We start from the raw sequence: 23585 nt of genomic DNA, 5'->3' as shown, positions 1-23585 counted from the left end.
CTGTTTTGTCAGCAGCCAAACTGTGGGGAATCAAGGCAGACTGGGAGATGAAAGTTGATGTGGGCCATGACCAGCCTCTTGAAACACTTCATGATTATGGAGACCAGAGCCACCGGGTGGCAGTTAATAAGGCATGCTGCATGTGCTTTGTTAGATACTGGGGTGATGGCAGTGGTCTTGAAGCAGGTGGGGACTTTGGTTTTGTAGGAGGAAGAGATTGAAGATGTCAGTGAATACCTCCACAAGCTGGTCCATACAGGATCTAAGAAGATGGCTGAGGGCTCTGTCTAGGCCTCTCGCTTTCCTGGGTTTACTGCCAGGAAGATTGACCTGACATCTGCAGCAGTGACCGAGGGAACAGGTGCACCAGGGGCAGTCGGAGCAGATGACACTGCGCCGCTGGTATTCTGCTCCAACCGAGCATAGAAAGCATTGAGCGCATCAGTGTCTTTGTCTGCTTTCTTTCAGTTTCTGGAATCTAGTTCATTCTACTGTTTACTTCCCTACTTTGCTGTTGAGTTGGATCCCGGGAAGACATTTATGTTCTCTTGCAGTGAATCAGTTTTCTCCATTTTGTTCATAGTTTTACTGTGTCCTAAATCTTGCCTTAACTCCTTACATGGACTGTATTTGCTTGCAATTTCTACTATATTCAGATTTTGTCTGCATCTAAAGTGTTAGTTTTCTTTTCCCTGCTTTCCCCTGAGAGGATGATAACAGATTATCAAGTTAGTTGTTGTACCATTAGGCATAGAGGAAAGGAAACGCTATGGTGAATGCAAATGACCATGAACGTGGCAGAGCCTCATTAACTGGCACACCTTTGAATCAACATCTACATGCTCCAACAATTAACTAAAGGACAAAACAGAATGGTTTGCATCAGTGTCAATTCAGTCAGTGGCAAGCACAGAATCGCTTCTCTTCAATTGATGTAAAGGAAATATGTAATGTTGCTTGGGGTTTATGTTCATTAACCCCGGCAATGATGCTTTTGCAGTTCTTCACTTCCATTCCATCAGCAAACAGACATAGAAACATAGATCTATACAGTACAGAAGTGGCCCTTTGGCCCATCAAGTGTGTACCACCAAAAATATACTGCAACCTACACTCATTCCATTTTCCCCACTAGGCCCATAGCCTTAAACATTATGACACTTCAAGTGCTCAGCCACGTACTTTTTAAAGATTGTGAGGTTCCCTGCTTCAATTCTTAAACTCCCACCACCCTCTAGGTGAAAGAAATGTTCTCCTTTAATCCCCTCTTAACCACCTGCCTTCCACTTTAAAATTAAGCCCTCTTGTTCTTGAGCCTTCAGTTATTGAAAATGGCTGCTTTCTATCCACCCTGTCCATGCCCCTCATAATCCAATGCACCCTCTGATGAAGGGTCCAGGCCCGAAACGTCAGCTTTTGTGCTCCTGAGATGCTGCTTGGCCTGCTGTGTTCATCCAGCCTCACATTTTATTATCTTGGAATTCTCCAGCATCTGCAGTTCCCATTATCTCTGCACCTTTATCAGGTTCCTTCTCAAACTTCTCTGCTGCAAAGAGAACAACCCAAACTTACCCAGCCTCTCTTCATAGCTGAAATGCACCAACCCAGGCAACATCCCGGTGTATCGCCTTTGCACCCTCTCCAGTGCAGTTACATCCTTCCGAAAGGACGTGTAACTTATTGCATCAGTTTACTTTGTTATTAGTGATCACAGACAGTCCGGAACGCAAGTTATTTCTGTGTTAGTTTTTGTTAATACAAAATATTGAACATTCTTGCTGGACCTTGATATTTCAAAATGTGCTTCAGAGTGTGCGTCCAGAAAAAAATGAGCCAATACCAGGGCCATACATTTAAGGTCAGAAGGGGTAAGTTCAAAGAAAACATGAGGGACAAATTTTTTACACAGTGAGTGGTAGGTGCCTGGAACACGCTGCCAAGGCTAGTGTTGGAGGCTTTTACAATAGGGGCATTTAAGAGGCTTTTAGATAAGCACATAAATATACAAGGAATGTGGGGATATGGATCAACAGCAGGCAGAATGGATTAGTTTAACTTGACATTGTGTTCGATACAACATTGTGGGCCAAACGGCCTGTTCCTGTGCTGTCCAGTTCCATGTTCAAAAAGCCCCTATTCGGGTTTCTGAGACTTCAGCAGCCACCTGTTTGTCACTACCTTTCAAAAAGGAGCAAAATAATATGCTTGAAGAAAAATGCACAGCTCGTTTTTTTTTCAATAATTCACATCGATGTGCAGTGCTATAGAATCATTATTTGCGGGTTCACATCTGGGATTCTCCACCTCACTACCTTCGCAATCTCAGCTGGGTTATTGTGAAATAAGTTTAGGTGCTTCCCACAGTGAGAGAGAATTCCGACAAAATTGCTTTTATTTCAAAGTTTGTTAATAATGCAACAGCTTTTTTTGTACTGGACCAGGCACAGACAACTCTCAGCATTATCAAGGATTCGTTATGGGTGAAAAGACCAGTTAATTAAACACATCAAGTCTGCCTGAAATGTATATTCTGGAGTTACCATCCATTTTTACAGAATAATGTTTAAACCTATTTCAGTTTGGACTGTTCCCCAGTGGTTTGATTGGCTGCATTGCTCCATGCAGTATAATAATTGCCTGCAGACAATCTGGCAAATATTTGCCTGTCATTGTACTGTCGATCATGTCAAAAATAAAACTTCTTTTCAGTACTGCCACCATTGTCTCCTTTTACTTTAAGATTAATTCCAGATGTTCTATTCACCAGAGGGTAATATAGTTAGTTTGTCAAATGCAAACATATTTTTGATTGAGTGAGGTGAGTGAAACTCAGGGTTTGTTGGGTTTGTACCAACTTTCATTTGTGAAAATCTTTCTCTTCAAAAGACAAAATCTTGATTGATAAAAATACATCTTTAATATTAACAATGGGATTAATTTAGAACGGGATTGTTGTATGCTGGTAATCTGCAAAAGCTTCTCACTTATTAATGAGATAATTCAGAAAGTTCAGTAAAAGCTTCACCTTGCTTTCTAACACATTATTCTGAGTCAAGTTGCAGAACTGCTATGTCAAAAACCCAGAATTTGAAGGTGATAGGCCCGGGGATACTGCTGCTGACAACTTTTGCTTGCAGTCATTAAATTGGATAAATTATATTAGTCACTGTTATTAGACTAAAAAATAAGGCAATGACAGCAAACTACACCAAACTTAGGCAACCTGATCACCATTAAGATGAAATGTTCAGCGAATCTTTAAACATCGTGACAATTAGAGTGATTGATTTTATACTTTGCAAAGATTCCAGTGCAGAGACCTACTTAAATGGTGTAATTGACAATTGTACTGAGCACAGAGCACATAATCTTTGAAGTGCTCACTTTTCCCATTCGACAGTACAGAGGTTTGAATGCCACCTCTGCCAGTGGGACATGATGAAAAATGATGTGCAAATAGTTAAGTATGTGAATAGTGATATTGTTTCAGTGTCGATCACTGAACTTGCATTGCCAATAAAGATAGCTGGTCGGCCATCAGGTTTTATTGACTTTGTTTAGAAGGCTACTGTCATGCTTGAGAACTGTCCACCCGTCCTTTGTAGTGGAACCTGCCCTTCGTGAAATTCGATGCCAAATGAGCATTTTGTGATGAATGAAATCAACAACCTAATGAATGTGACAACTGTTTCTTACAGGCTTGGGAACTAAAACCTTGCACTGGCAACAAATTGACAGAAATCCATGACATGCAACTTGAATTAATTTTATGATTTTCCATCTTTTTATTTGTGGTATTGAAACAAAATTGCAGTAATGAAGTTGCTAAATGTCCAGATTGTCTGCATTCTTGACCAGAAACTGTTCAAATTCTGAATTTTTGATAAAATGCTCTAAGGGGCCAGGGTCACCAATTGGATTGTGACGGGACATTTTACCTTGGTAACCCGAGTTTAAATTCAAGCTTCGTGGTTGGAAATGTCTCTGCCCCTTGACAACAAAGGCATCTATAGTGAATTTGAACCATCTCGGCCTATCAAAGGCTTGTCCAGAAAATAACTCAGAGGCCATGTTAACACAATCAAGGGATCTTATCTTGCCTGCCACTTGTGTTGCAAATTGAGGAAGTAGAAGGAGAAGATTGTGCAAGGAGACGTTCTTCCGATCAGAGGCCAATTCTCACTGATGAGCCTTTTAAAGACAATATGGGAGAGATTGTGGTAATGAGGAAACTTGTGAAGGCCCAAGCCCTGCATCTAAGTACTATCTGTTGGGTTGTGGAGGGGTTGGTGATAAGGAATACTGCAAAGCACAGCATTCCTGCCAGGTGGGTATGACAACAAGTGAAACTTCAATTCGTGCATTAAGTCAGGCGAGACAATGCTCTCTCATTCCCGTGCGGGTGCCCTGAAGGAGGTGGTAGAAATGGCAGAGCTGGATCCTGAGTCTGAAAGAGAGAGATGAAGAAAAAAGAATAATTTTTGTTCATTCCCCATTTAAACTAATGAATTATTGCTTTGGTTTTGTTTCTCTTTCTCAAAATTTCATGTTTCCTCTTTTGACAAACCTTGTCTTTCCAAAATTTATTCGCTAGCCTCCCTGAAGGAGAGAAAAGAACTAAAATACGATAATCTGCCACATGAAAAGGTTTTACAGTTATGGTTTGGATCCTCATAAATGTGTGTCCAAACATGTAAATGCTCTTAATTTTTTCCCATTTCTCTAACACATTGGATAAGCCTAATGATGGTGGAATTGCTCAATGGAATAAATGTTGTGTTGTTGCATTAGAACAGGATCTTGTGAGGGCGGAGTTAAACATGTTTTCGAGCTGGAGGACAGGGAGCTTTCCTCTGGATCTAGCTACAGTATTGCCTGATCTGGGAGTAGGGAGATTATTTATTTTCATTGACCACATAATGAGCACAAATATGTCCATATTTTACAAAAGCAAACAAATGCTTCAGAAACATTCTGCTATTCTGATACCTTCTCTGGAGAAATGGTGCTTATGTTTCAGATGAAGGATCAGAATTCAGACTGATGAAAAATCATTAGCCTGAAGCATTAAGTTTCTTTCTCCACAGATGCTACCAAAGCTGCTGAGCATTTCCAAATTCTGTTTTGATTTCAAATGGCCATTTACTTCTCAGCACAAATTATCCATGTTTCATCATTCCCTTAATTAGTCTTTTACCCATATGCAGTTTTAACATTCTAAGCTTACCTTCCCAAAAAAACCCACTTAATTTACTCATAGATTCTTCCTTCTACTCCCAGGTGTTATCTAGAGATATGATCAGCTAGTCATGTTGAACTTTTTACTTCACTGGTTAATGTATTGTTACTGGACTATTAATCCATCAGCCGAGATCATGTTCTGGGACCCAAGTTTGGATCCTGTTGTGGCAGATGGTGGAATTTGAATTCAATTTAATAATCTGAAATTAAGATTCTAACGGTGTCCATGAACCCATTGCCGATTTTCAGAAAAATAATCTGGTTCACGAAGGGAAGGAAATTTGCCCTCCTTGCCTAGCCTGGCCGACATGAGACTCCAGGACCACAGCAATGTGGTTGACTCTTAATTGCCTCTGAGAAATTAGGAATGGACAATAAATGCTATCCAAAGATAATCTCAAGATTATACAGTTTAAAAATAATCCTAAAAATTCTTGAAGTGTTAATTGTAACCTGACAATGTAGTTATTGTATGGATGTCTTGTATCCTCAAAAATGGTGAAATTTCTACCTGTCATTAAAGTCTTCATAGACAGATGTTTCTCCATAGAAACATAGAAAATAGGAGCAGAGTAAGCCATTCAGCTTTTTGAGCCCACTCCACCATTTTTTATGATCATGGCTGATCTGCCAACTGAATAGTCTGGTTCTGCTTTCCCCTCCCCCCCCCCCCCCCCCATATCCTTTGATCCCTTTGGACTGCAACTGGTCATCCATCTATTGGCTCAATCTATACTTCCCACTGCCTTGGGAGGAAAGAACCCACATATTTCAAGACTTCTCCCACCCTGGCAATACTCTCTTTCACCTTTTGTCTGGCAGAATAAATAAAAGCTTGAATACATGTACTGTCAGATTCAAGGACAGCTTCTTCCCCACAGTTATCAGACCTTGAGCGGACCTCTCAGATGTTAATGTTGATCTCACTCTCTGTAACTCTATTCTGCTCTCTGTTCTGCTACACTGATGCACTTCATATGGTACAATGCCTCTATAGCATGAAAAACAATACTTTTCACTATATTTTGGTGTATGTGACAACAATAAACCAAATCAAAATCACACAGTATTTTGGCCTCAACCACTTTTTGTAATAATAAATTCCACAAGCTTGCCACTCCCTGGGTGAAGAGATTTCTTTTCATCTCAGCCCTAAAAAGTGGAGCAACGTCTTCAGTCATACTGTGGTAAGCTTCTGGAATTGCAATTTACATTATAGCATCAGGAATTGTGTTTTGAGAGGCTACGGGAGGCATGCAGGGAGAGAGTTTTCCTGTTCTTTTTGTCAGAAATCCATTTAACTTCTCAGCTTTGATCTGCCCTAAAGCCAAGCTCCTGAAATACAGCTCACTTATGCATTCCCTCCTCTGGCATCTTTGTTGTTTTTCAAACTGGATAACATGCACATGACTTCAATTCTAATGTGTGAAACATCCAGAATAAATAAAGATGAGGAGATAAGGGTTTCTTCACATCTAAAAATGTTTCAGTGCCTGAACCCAAAATGTTAAGTCTGCTTTCTCTCCACAAATGCTACAAGATCTGCTGAATTTCTTGATTACTTTCCGTTTACGTTTCAGTGCCGTTTGATAAACAGTTAATTTTGCCTCAGACTTTCTTTGAATATTTCATGTTGTTTTCAGAAGTTTAGCTCAACCTGGTCAGGTGACCACTATAGCCATCTTAAGTCAATATTTTACTCTTTTGTGAAACCAATTTAGTGCATAAAAGGTATCGGGATCAAGCATCAGATGATAAAAGTTGAAAATTGATAGCCTATACTTGACCATTATTGTCACAAGGCTATAATAAACCATTTTTGTTGCGGCTGCACTTGACAGCACTTAGCTACTGAAATGCCTTCCATTTTGTGTAATCATATTTTGCTTTTATATTTCAGTTTGTTTTTTCATCTTAGCTTTTCTTTCTTTCCCAAAGTGAAAAAGGCAATTGAGCTGAAGTCCAGAGGAGTCAAAATGCTTCCCAGTAAGGACAGTGATCACAAGAATTCTGTCTGTAAGTGACTTGCTTTTAACTTTTTAGTCAACACTTAGCTATGTGTAAAGTGATTGTCATCAAAAGATTGCTTTGATCTAAAATTTTATCGATACTCTACAGGAAGCAAATTTATTTGAAGAACACAACAGCATAGTATTTTTTAATAGAAAAAGTGATAAATTGCAAAACTCTGCAGTAGAGGACAATCTGGGACTTATCCTGCTTCATGAAGCACATAAATTTAGCACACAGATATCGCAAGTAAATTGGGAAAGCAAATAAATGTTGGCCTTTGTTCCAAAGGGAATGAAATATAAATGTAAAGAAGTGTTGTTACAGCTGCAAAAGACAGTTTTGATCCCTTTGTTTCAGAGGCACATGCGTGCATTGGAAGCGGATTAGAGAATGTCACTGATTTCACAATAAAGATGTAATCGCAGTAGTTAGGTTTGAGCAAGCTGGACGTAAACGCATTGACTTTTGAAGAATAGAAGGTGATCTTACTGAAACATAAGTGACACAGCACACGCTAAGAACATATTACTACTTGTGATGTCTCTAAAATTAGAGACAGTCTCAAAATGTCCTCCATTTAAACTGAAGATGAGATAAAATTTTTTCTCTGAGACGGTCAGTAGTCTTGTCAGGAGTGGGCACTGGAAGCTAAGCCACTGAGTATATTCAAGATTGATTGAGATGAATTTTGACTGACAAGGAAGTTGAGAGGTTATGTGAGACAAACAGCAAAGTAGGGGCCACAACTGGACATACCATCACCTTCTGTCATGACAAAGCAGGCTCAGTAGGTTGAATAGCTTATTCTTGCACACAATCTTATGATCGGGCAGCAGACATTCCTAGCCTATTTAAGTGCTAACCTCATTACAGCAACATGGTGGCTACCTCAGAGCACCAGGGTCCTGGGTTCAATTCTCACCCTCAGGCATCTGTCTGTGTGGAGTTTGCACATTCCCTGTACCTGTCTGGGTTTCCTCTGGGGCTAGATTGTCTGTAGTGTTCAGGGATGTGTAGATTAGGTGAGTTATAGAGTGATGGGTCTGGGTGGGATGCTCCAAGGGTTGCATGGACTTGTTGGATTGAGGGGCCTGTTTCCACACTATAGGGATTCTATGATACTTAGTTAAATTACAGTGTGCATGCGTCATGTTTCTAATTGCTATAGATCCAAATTACTTTACTTTGATTCCTTTCCAGTACAATGAAATATTGTCTTGAGTATATCTGGCAAACAGAAATACCTGTGCAATAATTTGTTGTGTTGAACTGCTTTTTTTTGTTATTGAAGATGGCTTGGGACAAGGCAAACATATTTACAAGTCAGTAGAAGAAAGTAAACTGTTTACCAATCATCTAGACACGGTTAAGGAGCTTTGGATCAATAATAATTTGTCATTTCTCATGGGAGTTAGTAAACTGACAAGCAAACCAAATAATATCTAAGTTAGTCCCAGGTGGATTTACATAGGATGTATGGTATTGGAATTTTTCATTTGTCCCACTCGATCCTTTCTGGTGTTTATGCTTCATCCTCCCTTCTTTAAAAATCTGAATCTATCATTGTAACCATTGGAAGACATGGCCTTGTACCCTTACTGTGGACATGGGAGGTACAGGAAATAATGGGACAACAATCAAAACTCAGACTGATGCGCTCTGTTTGAACACAGTTCCCCTGTCACGTACTCGTGTCACGATGCACCGGTTACAATTTACCCAGTGAAAATGCACCTATTAATCACAAATATATTCAAGGCAATTACACATGCTATTACCTCGTGAGGAGCAATGCAAATCTCAGTGCAGTGTTGCAAACATCACACATACCATGAGATTCAAGGAGCACAGTGCCAATTTCAGTGTTGCTATGTAATAAGGGGAGACAATGGCCTAGTAGTACTATTATTGGACTGTTAACCCCGAAACGCAGGTAATGTTTTTGGGTCCTCAGTTCGAATCCTGCCATGGCGGATGGTGAAATTTGAATTCAATAAATATGTGGAATTAAGAGTCTAATGATGACCATGAATCTATTGTTGATTGTCAGTAATAACCTATAATATTCACTGATGTCCTTTAAGGAAGGAAACTGCCATCATTACCTTCTCTGGCCTACATGTGACTCCAGACCCACAGCAACATGTTCGATTCTTAACTGCCCTCTGGGCAATTTGAAATTGATAATAATTGATGGCCCAGCCAGCAATGCCATCATCCTCTGAGTGAGAAAGAAAAACTGTGCCGACAACAGTGCCCAAGTCAGTGCAAGCCCAAACTAACAAGATTTAGACTTTGGCTAAAGTTAGATTTCAAGTGAGTCACAAAGTCTTTTAGTTGATCAAATATTAAAAAAATTCTTGTTTAAAGTACTGAATGTAGTAACTTAGGAATTAAGAAGATAAATTTCCATATTGAATAAATTATAGATATAAAAAGCCATTGCATAATAATAAAGATTGGTTAAGATGCTGACACAATAATTCTGAATTTGGTGACGAAAGCAAGAGATGCCACACAAAGGAAGGATTTATATCTCAGCTCTCTTCTGCACTTCCACATTGGACACAAGTGTACTGGCGAAGAAACAAGCAAAGTCCAGTGAATTTTTCTGTGAACAGTGAGTGAGTCACTGGATCATTTTCACATGACTATTTCAAAATGACATTTGCTGTAAGCTATAAATGTTTACATTCACAGAGGTGGGGCTGTGGGGGTGTCCGTTCCATATTCGATGTGGTGGAGTATGGGGGTGAGGAAAAGAAGGGAGTATGTAGTTTTATTTGATAATCAAAAGGATAAAAATACCAATTTTCTTTACAAGCTCAGATCAGCCAGAAGGCCCAGGTTTTGTGCCTCTGTTTTAGCAGTTTCTGATGAGGCTGTGTAGGATTCCGTCATATCCCTGTGATCTGGAAGGGCACAAGTTCACCAACATTCCATACCTTTTAAAAAAAATAAAATGGACCATTGCTGGTGTCTGGTGAAGACAGCATTGGGTTTGGATATGATGCATTCTGTGGTCAACTTCCACAACTTAGTATTGCTGTCTAACAGAAAAATGTTGAACATTTTCATTTTTCTCCTCATTGGGACAATTTACAAGAAAAAAGAAACAAACGAAGAGAAAACAACACATATTGTGGGAGGAGAATGCAGAATCATTGGTATTTGAATGTTAATTGGTAGAGGTTTTTCGTGCTAAATGATGACTGACAGTTAACTGCCAAGCTTTCTCTAAATTTTCCAGAAGACAGGTTGATTCTGAATGGTCATGGCATTACCCCATGAAATGAACTAGATCACAATTGTCACTAACTGTTACATTGAAACAGGTGCACTGCATATATATCACTCAGAAATATAAGAACTGCCAATAGTGAAGAATTTCTGAAAAAGGGTGCTGACCTGAAACATCAACTTTCCTGCTCCTCTGGTACTGCTTGGCCCGTGGAGTTCCTCCAGCTCCACATATGTTAGCCCATATATTCTTTTTGTTTGCAAAGCACACTCTGTGTATTAATATGTGTAGTTTCCAGCTCATATAAGTATGCTGTACTGACTATCCTGAATATATTATCATCATAATGTTTCACACTCTGGATTTTCTAACAAATTTAATTCACACTTGCTTGCAGGAGATACCGGTGTGTTAGTACAGCCCAAAGAACCACAGTTAAGTAAGAATCATAGTTAAGTTCCTGAAGAGAACGAAACTTAAAATTTTAATACATGCGTATATTTAGATAAAACACATAATTTTGGTTGTGTATGATTATGAATCTTAGCTGTACATACTGCTACATAAAGATTCTGTAATTTGCACACTGCAGCAAAAGTGAAAAAAAGCACTTGGCAGATAATTGCACATTGGTTAGTTGTAAGTATAATGCAAGCTAGAGATGTGTTGGCATATACTTTTGTAGCACTTGAATCACAAAGTTCTTCACATGGTTTGTTACAGTGGTGATCTGAAAATTCCTTAGCTCAACTGGGCTGCATAGATGACGTATTGCTAGCTAATTTGCTATGCCAAGAGAAGTGGATACGTTAGCCTGGATTTCTCATTTCTCAAAGTGGACAGAGTTCTGTTTTGACAGATGACCACCCCTTATTTCATTAGTCCTTTTATTTGGTATCATTTCTGAACCTTGCACCAGCATCTGTCCATTTTTACAGATGGACGCGCTCAAATGCCATGAAAATGGCATCATGCTTTTCCTGCCCCATTTATGTCTTACCTCATTTGTGCGTCTTTTTTCTTTTAGCAAAGCACGGACATGCAGAGTGCTGGAGAATAAAATAGGAAAGAATCCGCAGAGCCAAATTTTTGTCATTGTTAGCAACAACTTTTGGCACATTATGACTTATTGCTGCCATTTACTTGTCATTTTCCAATATGCTGTTTGACGAAAGAGGCAGTAGATTTCTGCAGAGAATTCTTTTCCAACATTTCTTTTCTTGAAGAACAGAAGGAGGTGTAGATTAGACTAGTTTGGCATACGGTGCCTGAGATGCACAGCACCCACTTGCTGTTTCAAAAATCTAAAGAAAATTAGAGGAAAATGTTTGATTTGGAATATGGTGTGATGTGGAGCTGCAAAAATGAAAGCAGAGAAAAGAAATCTGATTTCTAGACAGCATTGAGACATAGATTTGGACAAACATTGAGCAAACACAGTGAATAGATGAGAAAAGTAATGAGGAACAATTGGCAACGATACAGAAAGAATGCAGTTTGATTCATGCCAATAGAAAAAGACAAATACCTTTGATAGGACATCTGTTGAGATGCTGGAAGTGGTGTTGGAAGGACAGATGGAAGGAAAACAACCAATAGTAAAGATAGAAAGGATGCTTCAGAACAGACTGACAAATAGGAAATTCTGTGGTAATTGAAGAGAAAAGCACAGGGCTGCTTGGAGTTGTTGGAATTGAAGATCTGTCTCAGATTAACTACTGAGGATGATGGTGATATGCAGTTTGTATTTGTGGAAGAAGCGGTCAGCCCCTGAATAATGTAAAAAGCCACAGAACTTGAGTTCAACTTATAACAGGCACAGTCACTTTCAGTGAATAGGAGAGGCATTGTTTGTCAGAGCAAGTAATTGCAACTCCTTTCCCATTTACAATCAGTAGCAGTATGACTGGGCAGTGCAATTTTACAGTGTTGTAAAATTTTTGATGGTGCAAAATGCCTTGATTGTACATAAATGTTACCTTGATAACTGCCATTATCTACGTGAACAGGAAATTATTTAGCAAACTGCATCATTCATGTTGAAACAAGATGAGGCCATACAACCCATCACACCTGTTCTGTAATACAGTAAGATTATGGATGATCATCTACCTGAACACAGCTTGCTTGCACTACATTAATACCCCTTAAATTAGTCTCCAAGTAACAATTGTTAATGAGCCTGATCAATAATTGAACTTGCTTGGCTTTCTGAGTGGAGAGATTTCTCCTTATCTCATTCCTAAATGGTCTATCCCCTATTCTGAGATGATGTCCCGTGGCTCAAGATTCATCAGGCAGGAAGAAATATCCAACCTATATCCAGCCTGTCAAGGCCTGCAAAAGAAATTTGGGCGATTTTCAATGCAATCGCATCTTATTTTTTTGAAACACTTGAGAGTACAGGCTCAGTTTCCTCAATCATTCCTCATAAGACAATCCTGCCATCCCAGAGGTTAGTTGGACTAACATCTATTGCACTGCCTGGACAGCAAGTATAAGTTTCATTATTTGTTCCCGAATTTGTTCCTAGAAATAGCCTCAAAGACTCTATGCTCAGCTAATCCACTGCTTGATGATGAGAGAAATGATTGGGGTGAGACCACTGCCACCTTTAGTTCTTCATAACCGGTATGATGTTTTACAGCATGAGTTCAGCATTCATACAGGGGGGATGTGATCCAACCTCCAGGTTGACCTGAATGCGAAGATTAAACTCCGCTTCTGCCAACTTGAAGCCGGCTGACTGCCTTTAAATTCTGTTTCAAAGTCATTGACGACAGCCCACCAAATGGATACTGGATTAAAGTTGGTGGAACTCTTGGAAGGCCCTTATTCCTGATTATTGTTTGTGCAGCTATATCTGCATCGCATTATCTGGTAGGTTTGCTGGAATCATCTTTTCTCAGTGCAAAGGTTTACAGGGCTTGTTTGGTCCAAATAAAGAGGCTTTTATATTGAACAAGTTTATTGTATGTTGGCTCCAGGTGAGAACATAGAACATAGAACAATATAGCGCAGAACAGGCCCTTCAGCCCTCGATGTTCCACCAACCTGTGAACTAATCAAAGCGCATCCCCCAACACTATCCCATCACCATTCATATGCTTATCCAAGGACTGTTTAAATGCCCCTAATGTGGCTGAGGTAACTACATTGGCAGTCAAGGCGTTCCACGCCCTTACCACTCTCTGAGTAAAGAACCTGCCTCTGACAGCTGTCTTAAATGTAAGTTTGCTCACTGAGCTGGAAGGTTCATTTTCAGACGGTTCATCAACTTTTTTTTCATTTGAAAAAATATACTTTATTCATAAGATGTACAAAAGAAAACGTATTTATACACCTACCCAGTCATGCAAGCCGCTCCGGGTTACCCAGGGGGTATGTACACCAACTAAAGGAAAAAAACAAAACAAAGAAGAAAAAAAAACAAAGCAAAGAAAATACCCCAGCAGTTGTCTCCCCGCACAGTCCCCGTTGGTCCCCTCACCAATTGGGGAAGGTGTCAGCTGGGCCCAGTTACAGATAGGGCCCTTTTTTCAATTCTGGACGAGGGGTTTCATACGGTGGTCTTTCCCCACCGCGCCTTGGCGGTGGCTGCCCCAAGCTTTAGCGCGTCCCTCAGCACGTAGTCCTGGACCTTGGAGTGTGCCAGTCTACAACACTCGGTCGGGGTCAGTTCTTTCAGCTCAGCAGACCAGCAAGTTGCGGGCAGACTAAAGAGCACCTTTCACCGCATTGATGGTCCTTCATGCGCAGTTGATGTTGGTCTCGGTGTGCGTCCCAGGAAACAGCACATAGAGCACGGAGTCCTGTGTCACAGAGCTGCTCGGGACGAACCTCGTCAAATACCACTGCATCCCCCTCCAGACCTCCTGCGCATAGGCACACTACAGAAGGAGGCGATCGACAGTCTCTTCCCCCCGCAGCCGCCTCGATGGCAGCGTGCGGTGGCGCAGAGATTCCGGGCATGCATAAAGGATCTCACTGGCAGAGCCCCTCTCACCGCCAGCCAAGCAATGTCCTTGTGCTTGTTTGAAAGTTCTGGCGATGAGGCATTCTGCCAAACGACTTTGGCAGTCTGCGTGGGGAACCACACGACAGGATCCACCCTCTCCTTTTCCCGAAGGGTCCCGAGGACACTACGTACTGACCATTGCCTGACAGCCTTGTAGTCAAAGGTGTTTCCCTTCAAAAATTTCTCCATGAAGGACAGGTGGTACACGACGGTCCAACTACTCGGAGCGTTCCGCAGCAACGAGGCCAGGCCCATCCTTCGCAACACCGGGGACAGGCAGAACCTCTGGAAGCAGTGACACTTGGTGTTCGCATACTGAGGATTGACGCACAGCTTGATGCAGCCGCACACAAAGGTAGCCATCAGGGCGAGGGTGGCGTTCGGTACGTCCTTTCCCGCATTTTCCAGGACTATGTACATGGTGTCCCTGCGGACCCGGTCCATCCTTGACCCCCAAATGAAATGGAAGGTGGCCCAGGTGACCGCAGCGGCGCAGGTCCAGGGAATAGGCCAGGCCTGCGCCACATACAACAGTACCGAAAGCCCCTCGCACCTGACAACCAAGTTCTTACCCACGATGGAGAGGGACCGGAGCGTCCACCTGCCCAGCTTCTGCTTCAGTTTGGTGATACGCTCCTCCCAAGTCTTAGCGCACAACCCAGCTCCACCGAACCAAACACCCAGCACCTTCAGGTAGTCTGTCCTGAGGGTGAAGGGGATGAAGGAGCAGTCGTCCCAGTTCCCGAAGACCATGGCCTCGCTCTTACCCCTATTGACTTTGGCACCCGAGGCCAGTTCAAACTGGCTGCAGATGTCCAACAGCCTACTCACCGACCGACGATTGGTGCAGAAGATGGCGACGTCGTCCATGTTCAGGGAGTTCTTGTCCTGAAGGCCTCCGCTGCCTGGGATAGTCACGCCCTTCAGGCTCACGTCCTTCCTGATGGATGCGGCGAAGGGCTCCACACAGCACACGAGCAAGGCAGGAGAGAGCGGGCAGCCTTGCCTGACTCCAGATCTGACGGGAAAACTGTCTGATTCCGACCCGTTGATCGAGACTGCGCTAACCATGTTGGTGTAGAGCAGCCGGATCCAATTGCGGATGCCCTCCCCGAACCCCAATTTGGAGAGGACGTCCCTCATGTAAGCATGAGAGACCTTGTCGAAGGCCTTCTCCTGGTCCAGGCTGATGAGGCAGGTGTCCACTTGCCTGTCCTGCACATAGGCAATCGTATCCCTGATGAGCGCGAGGTTCTCAGCGATCTTCCTGCCCGGCACAGCACAAGTTTGGTCAGGGTGAATCACCGACTCCAGGATAGACCTGACCTGGTTGGCTATGACCTTGGCCAGGATTTTGTAGTCCACATTCAATAGTTAAATGGGACGCCAATTCTTAATTTCTTCCCTCTCCCCCTTCCTCTTATAAATGAGGGTGATGATGCCCTTCCTCACGGACTTGCACATTTCCCCTGCCCGAAGCGCACTATCGTACACTTCCAGCAGGTCCTGGCCGACCAGGTCCCACAGAGCGGAATGCAGCTCGACCGGTAAGCCGTCGCTCCCGGGAGTCTTATTCCTCTTCAGGGACTTGAGGGCTCTGGTCAGCTCGTCCAGGGATATCGGCCGGTCCAACCACTCCCTCGTGCTGTCGTCTAAGACCTCTGTGATAGATGACAGGAACAACTCTGACGCCGTGCTGTCCATGGGCTTCGCGTCGTACAGTCCGGCTTAGAAGGATCTGCTGATCCTCAAAATGTCGGGCCGAGATGATGTCACCGAGCCGTTGTCCTCCTTCAGCTGGCTAAGCACAGAGCTCTCTTTGTGCACCTTCTGAAGGAAGAAGCATGAGCACGCCTCGTCCTGCTCCACGGAGTGGACCCTGGACTGGAAGATTATCCTGGATGCCTCCGCGGCGAAGAGCGAGGCTTGCTGGCCCCTCACCTCGCGGAGGTCCTCCGTGACATCAACCCCCATCAACTGCAGAAGGAGCAGGTTCTGCACCCTTTTCTGGAGTCGCGACAGCTTTCCCCGCCTCTCTCTTGCCTTCTGAACACCCTTGAGGACAAAGAACCTCTTGATGTTCTCCTTCACCGTCTCCCACCAGTCTCCCGGAGACTCAAAGAGGGTTTTCACGGTTCTCCAACTAGCGTACTCCCTCTTACGCTCCTCGATGTTCTCTGGGGTCAACAGAGTCGTGTTGAGCTTCCACGTCCCCTTGCCGGCCGGCTGGTCATCCTGTAAGTGACAGTTGGCCAGCAGGGGGCAGTGGTCAGAGAAGAACACTGGCTCGATGCCAGTGGACCTGACCGAGAACGCCCGTGATGCAAACAGGAAGTCTATCCTTGAGCGGATAGACGCGTCTGGCCACGACCAGGTGTATCTCTGCTGCGCTCCGTCTGCAGCGGTGCTGAAGACGTCAAGCAGCTTGGCGTCCTTCTCTGTGCTCATCAGGAATCAGGACGTGACGTCCAGTTGACTCCCCCCACATGCTGTCTCCATGCTGGATCTTCCATCTTCCATCGATGATGCAGTTGAAGTCTCCGCCTAGGATGACCGGCCTGGACGTAGCCAGCAGGGGTGGAAGCCGCTGCAGGATGGCCAAACGCTCACTCCGTACCGCTGGGGCGTACACGTTGATCAGCCTCAGGGGAGCGTACCTGTAGGTGACATCAGCCACTAGGAGGCGACCCCCCACCATCTCCTGAACTTGACAGATGGTGAAGTTGCGCCCCCGCAGCAGAATAGCCAGTCCTGAGGAGCGACAGTCGTTACCCGCCGAACAAATCGAAGGCCCACAGGTCCAGGCGCCGGACCATTTCCCGTACCTGCTGAGGTGCGGTATCCTGCACTCCTGCAGAAACAGTAGGTCCGCCCTGACGGTGGTCAGGTAGGTCAACGTGGACACACATCTTGCAGTGGACTTGACGCTGCCCACATTAATGTTCACAACTCGTACCCCCATTTTGGGCAGTGACCGCAGTACCCTCCCCGAGTCCAAGGTCAAGCCCCTCCATCTGTCCCTTCATGCCCATTGCTCGGGCTAACTGCTGGACGCTGTCCGGGCTCAGGAAACCGTCCGTGTTGCCTTCCGGGTGGCATCCCCCCATCGGGGGTACGGAGGTAGGCAGGAGAGTCCGGTTCTAGATCATGCTGGGGACACACTGTTTCCTGCTTCCCACCTGAAGGTTCCAGGGGGCCCTCCATGGCCCCAGCGGCGCATGGCTGGGTGTCAGAGGGAGCCTCAGGAAGCCTCCCATCACCTGGAAGCAGGGTGCTGCTTTCCTTCTCCCTTGAGAGCTTCAGCTTCTGCTTTGGGCAGGCCTCCTCCGAATCTCCCTCGTCGGAGGAGCTCTTATAGACCCCCTGTAGCTGCCTCTTCCCGCCTGATGGTTGCAGTGCCGGGGCCCCCCAGCACACCTTCCTCCTCGCTTTCCAGGCCGTCGTCCACTCCCCTGGGCCACCTGTTGCCTCCTCCATCGACTCTGGGTTGTTGTGGGGGGAGTGGAGCCTGCAGGGGTGCTTTGCTGGCCTGGGGTCCGTCCTGTGGAGCTGGGCCCTCCTGCACATTAGTGGGGTCCTTGCAGGGGCCTGGTGCCTTTCTCTCCTCTCGGGGGGGCTTGCCCTGCATTGCCCCTGCCGGCGACCTGGGCGTAGGTGATCCCCTGCTGCGGGCATGCCCTATAGAGGTGGCCCGCTTCCCCGCAAAGGTTGCAGCTTTTCTCTTGTGGGCAATCCTTTGCAAGGTGTCCCTCCTCCCTGCAGTTCCTCCAGATGGTGGCTTTGCAATCGGCCGCCACGTGTCCTGACATACCACAGGCATGGCCGACTTTAGGTTGCCCTGTGTAGGTCAAGTAGCCCTTGCTCCCGCCGATTGCGAAGCTGGATGATGGGTGTATGATGTTCCCGACCGCGCCCATCCTCAGCATCACCTGACCTGCCTCTTAAGGTCCAGATGCCAAAGGGGTCCATGATGTCGGTTAGGTCCCCTTCCACCTTCACGTACCTTCCAAGGAAGGTCAGGACGTCAACTGCTGGCACGTGCGGGTTGTACATGTGTACAGTCACCATACGGCTCCTCTGTGCTGGCATCACAAACAGCGGGACAGCGGTCAATACAGAGAGGGGGCCCTCACCTCCTTTCTCCTTGAAAACCTCCAGGAAGCGCTCGCAAAGCTTGGCACTCCTGAAGGTCACATCGTAGAAACCTCCTCTGGGGAAATCCTGCAGGCAGTAAATGTCCGCAGCAGCAAACCCACAACAGTCCAACAGGACTCTCTTCACGAAGAAGGTGCGGTCGACAGGTGCACCTTCATCTACCCTCTTCACGGAAACGCGGATGGTGTTCCAGACCCACTGACCCGGGGCACGAGCACTCGCCGCAGCCATCGTTGCAGGCTGGCTGCTCCCCTGAACCAGCATTAGGCCGAAGCCAGCATTAAGATCCACCGGTTGCAAGGGTGCACAGCCAACCCGACGTCTTCCTTCCACCTCCAACACAGTCACGCTCTCCTCCTCTCAGTCCACAAAAGAATGGGTCCTTATTTTGTTCCGGATGTAAGCTGGTTCAATGAGCTGGAAGGTTCGTTCCCAGATGTTTCATCACCATTCTAGGTAACATCGTCAGTGGGCCTCTGGTGAAGCGCTGATGTTATGTTCTGCTTTCTATTTGTGTGTTTAGGTTTCATTGAGTTGGTGATGTCATTTCGTGTGTTGATATCATTTCCTGTGTTGGTGATGTCATTTCCTGCTCTTTTTCTCACAGGGAGGTAGATGGGCTCCAAATCAATGTGTTTGTTGATGGAGTTCCGGGTGGAATGCCATGCTTCTAGGAATTCTTGTGCATGTCTCTGTTTGGCTTGTCCTAGGATGGATGTGTTGTCCCACTCTGAGAAAAAGAGCAGGAAATGACATCAACACCGGAAATGACATCAACAACCCAAGGAAACTTGAACACAAATAGAAAACGGAACATAACACCAGCGCTTCACTGGAGGCTCACTGATGATGTTACCTAGAATGGCGACGAAACGTCTGAAAACGAACCTTACAGCTCAACGAGCATACTTGCATCCATATCCTCGACCTGAGCTACAAATCTTCACAAAACTCGCTATCTGTCTTAAATCTATCACCCCTCAATTTGTTGCTATGACCCCTCGTACAAGCTGACATTATCATCTTCAGAAAAAGACTCTCACTCTTCACCGTATCTAATCCTCTGATCATCTTGTATGTCTCTATTAAATCCCCTCTTAGTCTTCTTCTCTCCAATGAGAATGAGAACAGACCCAAGTCCCTCAGCCTTTTCTCATAAGACGTCCAGACCAGGCAACATTCTGGTAAATCCCCTCTGCACCTTCTCCAATGCATCCACATCCTTCCTGTAATGGGGCAACCAGAACTGCACGCAATACTCTAAATGAGGCCACACTAGCGTTTTGTACAGTTGCAGCATGACATCACGGCTCCGGAACTCAATCCCTCTACCAATAAAACCTAACACACCGTAAGCCTTCTTAACAGCACTATCAACCTGGGTGGCAACTTTCAGGGATCTATGTAGATGGACACCAAGATCCCTCTGCATATCCATGCTACCAAGAATCTTTCCATTGACCCAGTATTCTGCCTTTCTATTATTCTTCCCAAAGCGAATCACCTCACATTTATCTGCATTGAACTCCACTTGCCACCTTTCAGCCCAATTCTGCAGTTTATCCAAGTGTCCCCGCAACCTGCAACATTCTTCCACACTGTCCACCACTCCACCGACTTTCGTGTCATCTGCAAACTTACTAACCCATCCACCTCTGCCTGCGTCCAAGTCATTTGTAAAAATGACAAACAGCAGTGGTCCCAACACAGATCCTTGAGGCATACCACTGGTAACCGGACTCCAGGCTGAATATTTTCCATCAACCACCACTTGTTGCCTTCTTACAGAAAGCCAGTTTCTCATCAAAACTGCTAAATCTCCCTCACTCCCATGCATCCGTATTTTCTCCAATAGCCTAACATGTGGAATCTAATCAAAGGCTTAACTGAAGTCTAAGTACACCACGTCAACTGCCCTACCCTCATCCACATGCTTGGTCACCTTCTCAAAAAACTCAGTGAGGTTTGTGAGACACGACCTGCCCTTGACGAACCCATGTTGACTATCTCCAATCAAATTGTTACTTGCTAGATGTTTATAAATCCTATCTCTTATAATCATTACCAAAACTTTTCCTACAAGAGACGTAAGTCTCACAGGCCTATAATTACCTGGGTTATCTCTACTGCCCTTCTTGAACAAGGGCACAACATTTACAATCCTCCAGTCCTCTGGTACTAAACCTGCAGACAACGAGGACTCAAAGATCAAGGCCAAAGACTCCGCCACCTCCTCCCTAGCTTCCCAGACAATCTTCGGAAAAATCCCATCCGGCCCAGGGGATTTATCTACCTTCACGCCTTCTAGAATTGATAACACCTCCTCCTGATGAACCTCAATCCTTTCAATTCTAGTAGCCAGTAACTCAGTCTTCTCCTCTACAATACTCTCCTGTTCCTCAGTGAAAACAGAAGAGAAATATTCATTTGGTACCTCTCCAATCTCCACAGGGTCCACACAACTTCCCACTTCTGTCTTTGACTGGCGCTATTCCAACCGTAGTCATCCTCTTATTCCTCACATACCTATAGAAAGCTTTTGGGTTCTCCTTTATTCTACCTGCCAATGTCTGCTCATGCCCTCTCCTTGCTCTTCTTAACTCTCTCTTTAAATCCTTTTTTGCTAATCTGTAACTCTCCATCGCCTCATCAGAACCATCTTGTCTCATCGTCACATAAGCCTCACCTCTTCTGCTGAACAAGAGATACAATTTCTTTTGTAAACCACGGTTCCCTTACCTTATCACTTCCTCCCTGCCTGACAGGGACATTCTTATCAAGGACACGCAATATCTGTTCCTTAAACCAGCTCCACATTTCGATTGTCCCGATCCCCTGCAATTTGCTATCCCATTCTATGCCTCCTAAGTCTTGCCTAATCATATTATAATTGCCCTTGCCCTTTCTCTAATTCTTGCCCTGTGGCATGTTCCTATCCCTTTCCATCGCTAAACTAAACATAACCGAATTATGGTCACTCTCTCCAAAATGCTCACCTACCACTAAATCAAACACCTGGCCTGGTTCATTACCAAGTACCAGATCCTGCGTGGCCTCCCCTCTTGTCGGCCCTTTGACATGCTGTGTCAGGAAACTGTCCTGCACACATTGGACAAAAACTGATCCATCTGAAGTACTAGAGTTATAGTATTTCGAGTCAATGTTACAGAAGTTAAAGTCTCCCATAATGACCACCCTGTTCCTTTCACTCCTGCCCAGAATCGTTTTGTCAAACCTCTCCTCCACATCCCTGGAACTTTGCGGAGGCCAATAAAAAAACTGCCAGCAGTCTGACCTCTCCTCTTCTGTTTCTGACCTTAGCCCATACCACCTTAGTAGACGAGTCCTCGTCAAAAGTTCTTTCAGCCACCGTCATACATTCCTTGACTAACAAAGCCACACCCCCCCTCTTTTACCACCTTCCCTGATGTTAATGAAAGATCTAAACCCTAGAACCTGCAACATCCATCCCTGATCCTGCTCTATCCGTGTCTCTGAAATGGCCACAACATCGAAGTCCCAGGTACCTATCCATGCTACAAGCTCACCTACCTTATTCCGGATACTCCTGGCGTTGAAGGAGACACACTGCAAACCATCTTGCTGTCTGCCAGCACACTCCTGTGACAGTGAGATCCTGTCCATGTCCTCCCTACCCTCATCCTCCTTATGTACTAGAACTACTCCTCAGTTTCCCATTTCCCTTCTGAGCCAGTTTAAATCCACCCTAATAGCACTGGCAAATTTCCCACCCAGGATATTAGTACCCCTCTGGTTCAAGTGGAGACCGTCCTGTTTGTGGAGGTCCCACCTTCCCCAGAATGAGCCCCAATTGTCCATGTACCTGAAGCTGTCCCTCCTGCACCATCCCTGCAGCCACGTGTTCAACTGAAATCTCTCCCCGTTCTTTGTCTCACTATCACGTGGCATGGGTAACAAATCAGAGATGACCACTCTGTTTGTTCTAGCTCTCAGCTTCCACCCTAGCTCCCTGAAATCCTGCCTGACATCCCTGTCCGTCTTTCTGCCTATGTCGTTGGTACCTATGTGGACCATGACTTGGGGCTGGTCACCCTCTCCCTTCAGGACCCCAAAGACACGATCTGAGGCATCATGGACCCTGGCACCTCTTAGGCAGCACACCAACCGTGAGTCTCTTTCATTCCCAACAAACCTTCCATCTGTCTGTCTGACTATTGAGTCCCCAATGACTAACACTCTCTTCCTATCCCCCCTTCCCTTCTGTGCAAGAGGGACAGACTCTGTGCCAGAGACCTACACCCCAGTGCATGCCCCTGGTAAGACCCCCTGCCAACAGTATCCAAAACAGTATACTAGTTTTTCAGGGGAATGACCACAGGGGATCCCTGCACCGACTGCTTTTTTCCCCTTCCAACAGTTACCCAGCTTTCTTCATGCTTAGCAGTAACTACTTCCCTGTAACTCTTGTCTATCACAGACTCTGCCTCCCGAATGATCTGAAGTTCATCCAGCTCCCGCTCCAGTTCCCTAACACGGTCTTGGAAAAGCAACAGTTGGATACACTTCCTGCAGATGTACTTGGATGGGACACTAATGGCATCCCTCATCTCAAACATCATGCAGGAGGAACATTCCTCTCTCTGCCCTGCCATTCCTGCTAGTCCCCTTATCAGAAAGTTTAAAAAAAAGAAGCTTACCTGATTTGTCCCTGGTGTATAAGGTTAGTGGAGGTGGATGGGTGGGAGGCCTGACAAGGGTAGGGTCTCAGGTTTAGAAAACAATCACTTATATTGCTGAGGGGGATAAAAAAAAGTCCCTCCTTTCCCAGAAACCTCTGCTCTCCGAGGTGCTGCCGCTGAAAACAGAAATGGAGGGCTCCGACGCTCGAGGTAAGCTTTTAAAGATTTAAAATCACTGACTCACCCGCTTCCCAAC

General features: G+C 44.9%; 1 protein-coding gene across 1 annotated transcript in view; it reads left to right on the top strand.

Moving 5' to 3' along the window:
- LOC125452488 (CUB and sushi domain-containing protein 1-like) overlaps positions 1–23585 on the top strand; it is a 2230063-nt gene that overhangs the window by 1423029 nt on the left and 783449 nt on the right. The window contains exon 8 of the mRNA XM_048530978.2: positions 7180–7257. Within this exon, the coding sequence (XP_048386935.1) occupies positions 7180–7257 (78 nt within the window). The remainder of the gene's footprint in view (positions 1–7179; positions 7258–23585) is intronic.

This window comes from Stegostoma tigrinum, chromosome 4 (genome assembly GCF_030684315.1).
Source record: "Stegostoma tigrinum isolate sSteTig4 chromosome 4, sSteTig4.hap1, whole genome shotgun sequence".
Lineage (NCBI taxonomy): Eukaryota > Metazoa > Chordata > Chondrichthyes > Orectolobiformes > Stegostomatidae > Stegostoma > Stegostoma tigrinum.
The sequence above is the reverse complement of the archived record's forward strand: the minus strand, read 5'-3'. Positions and strand labels throughout refer to the sequence as shown.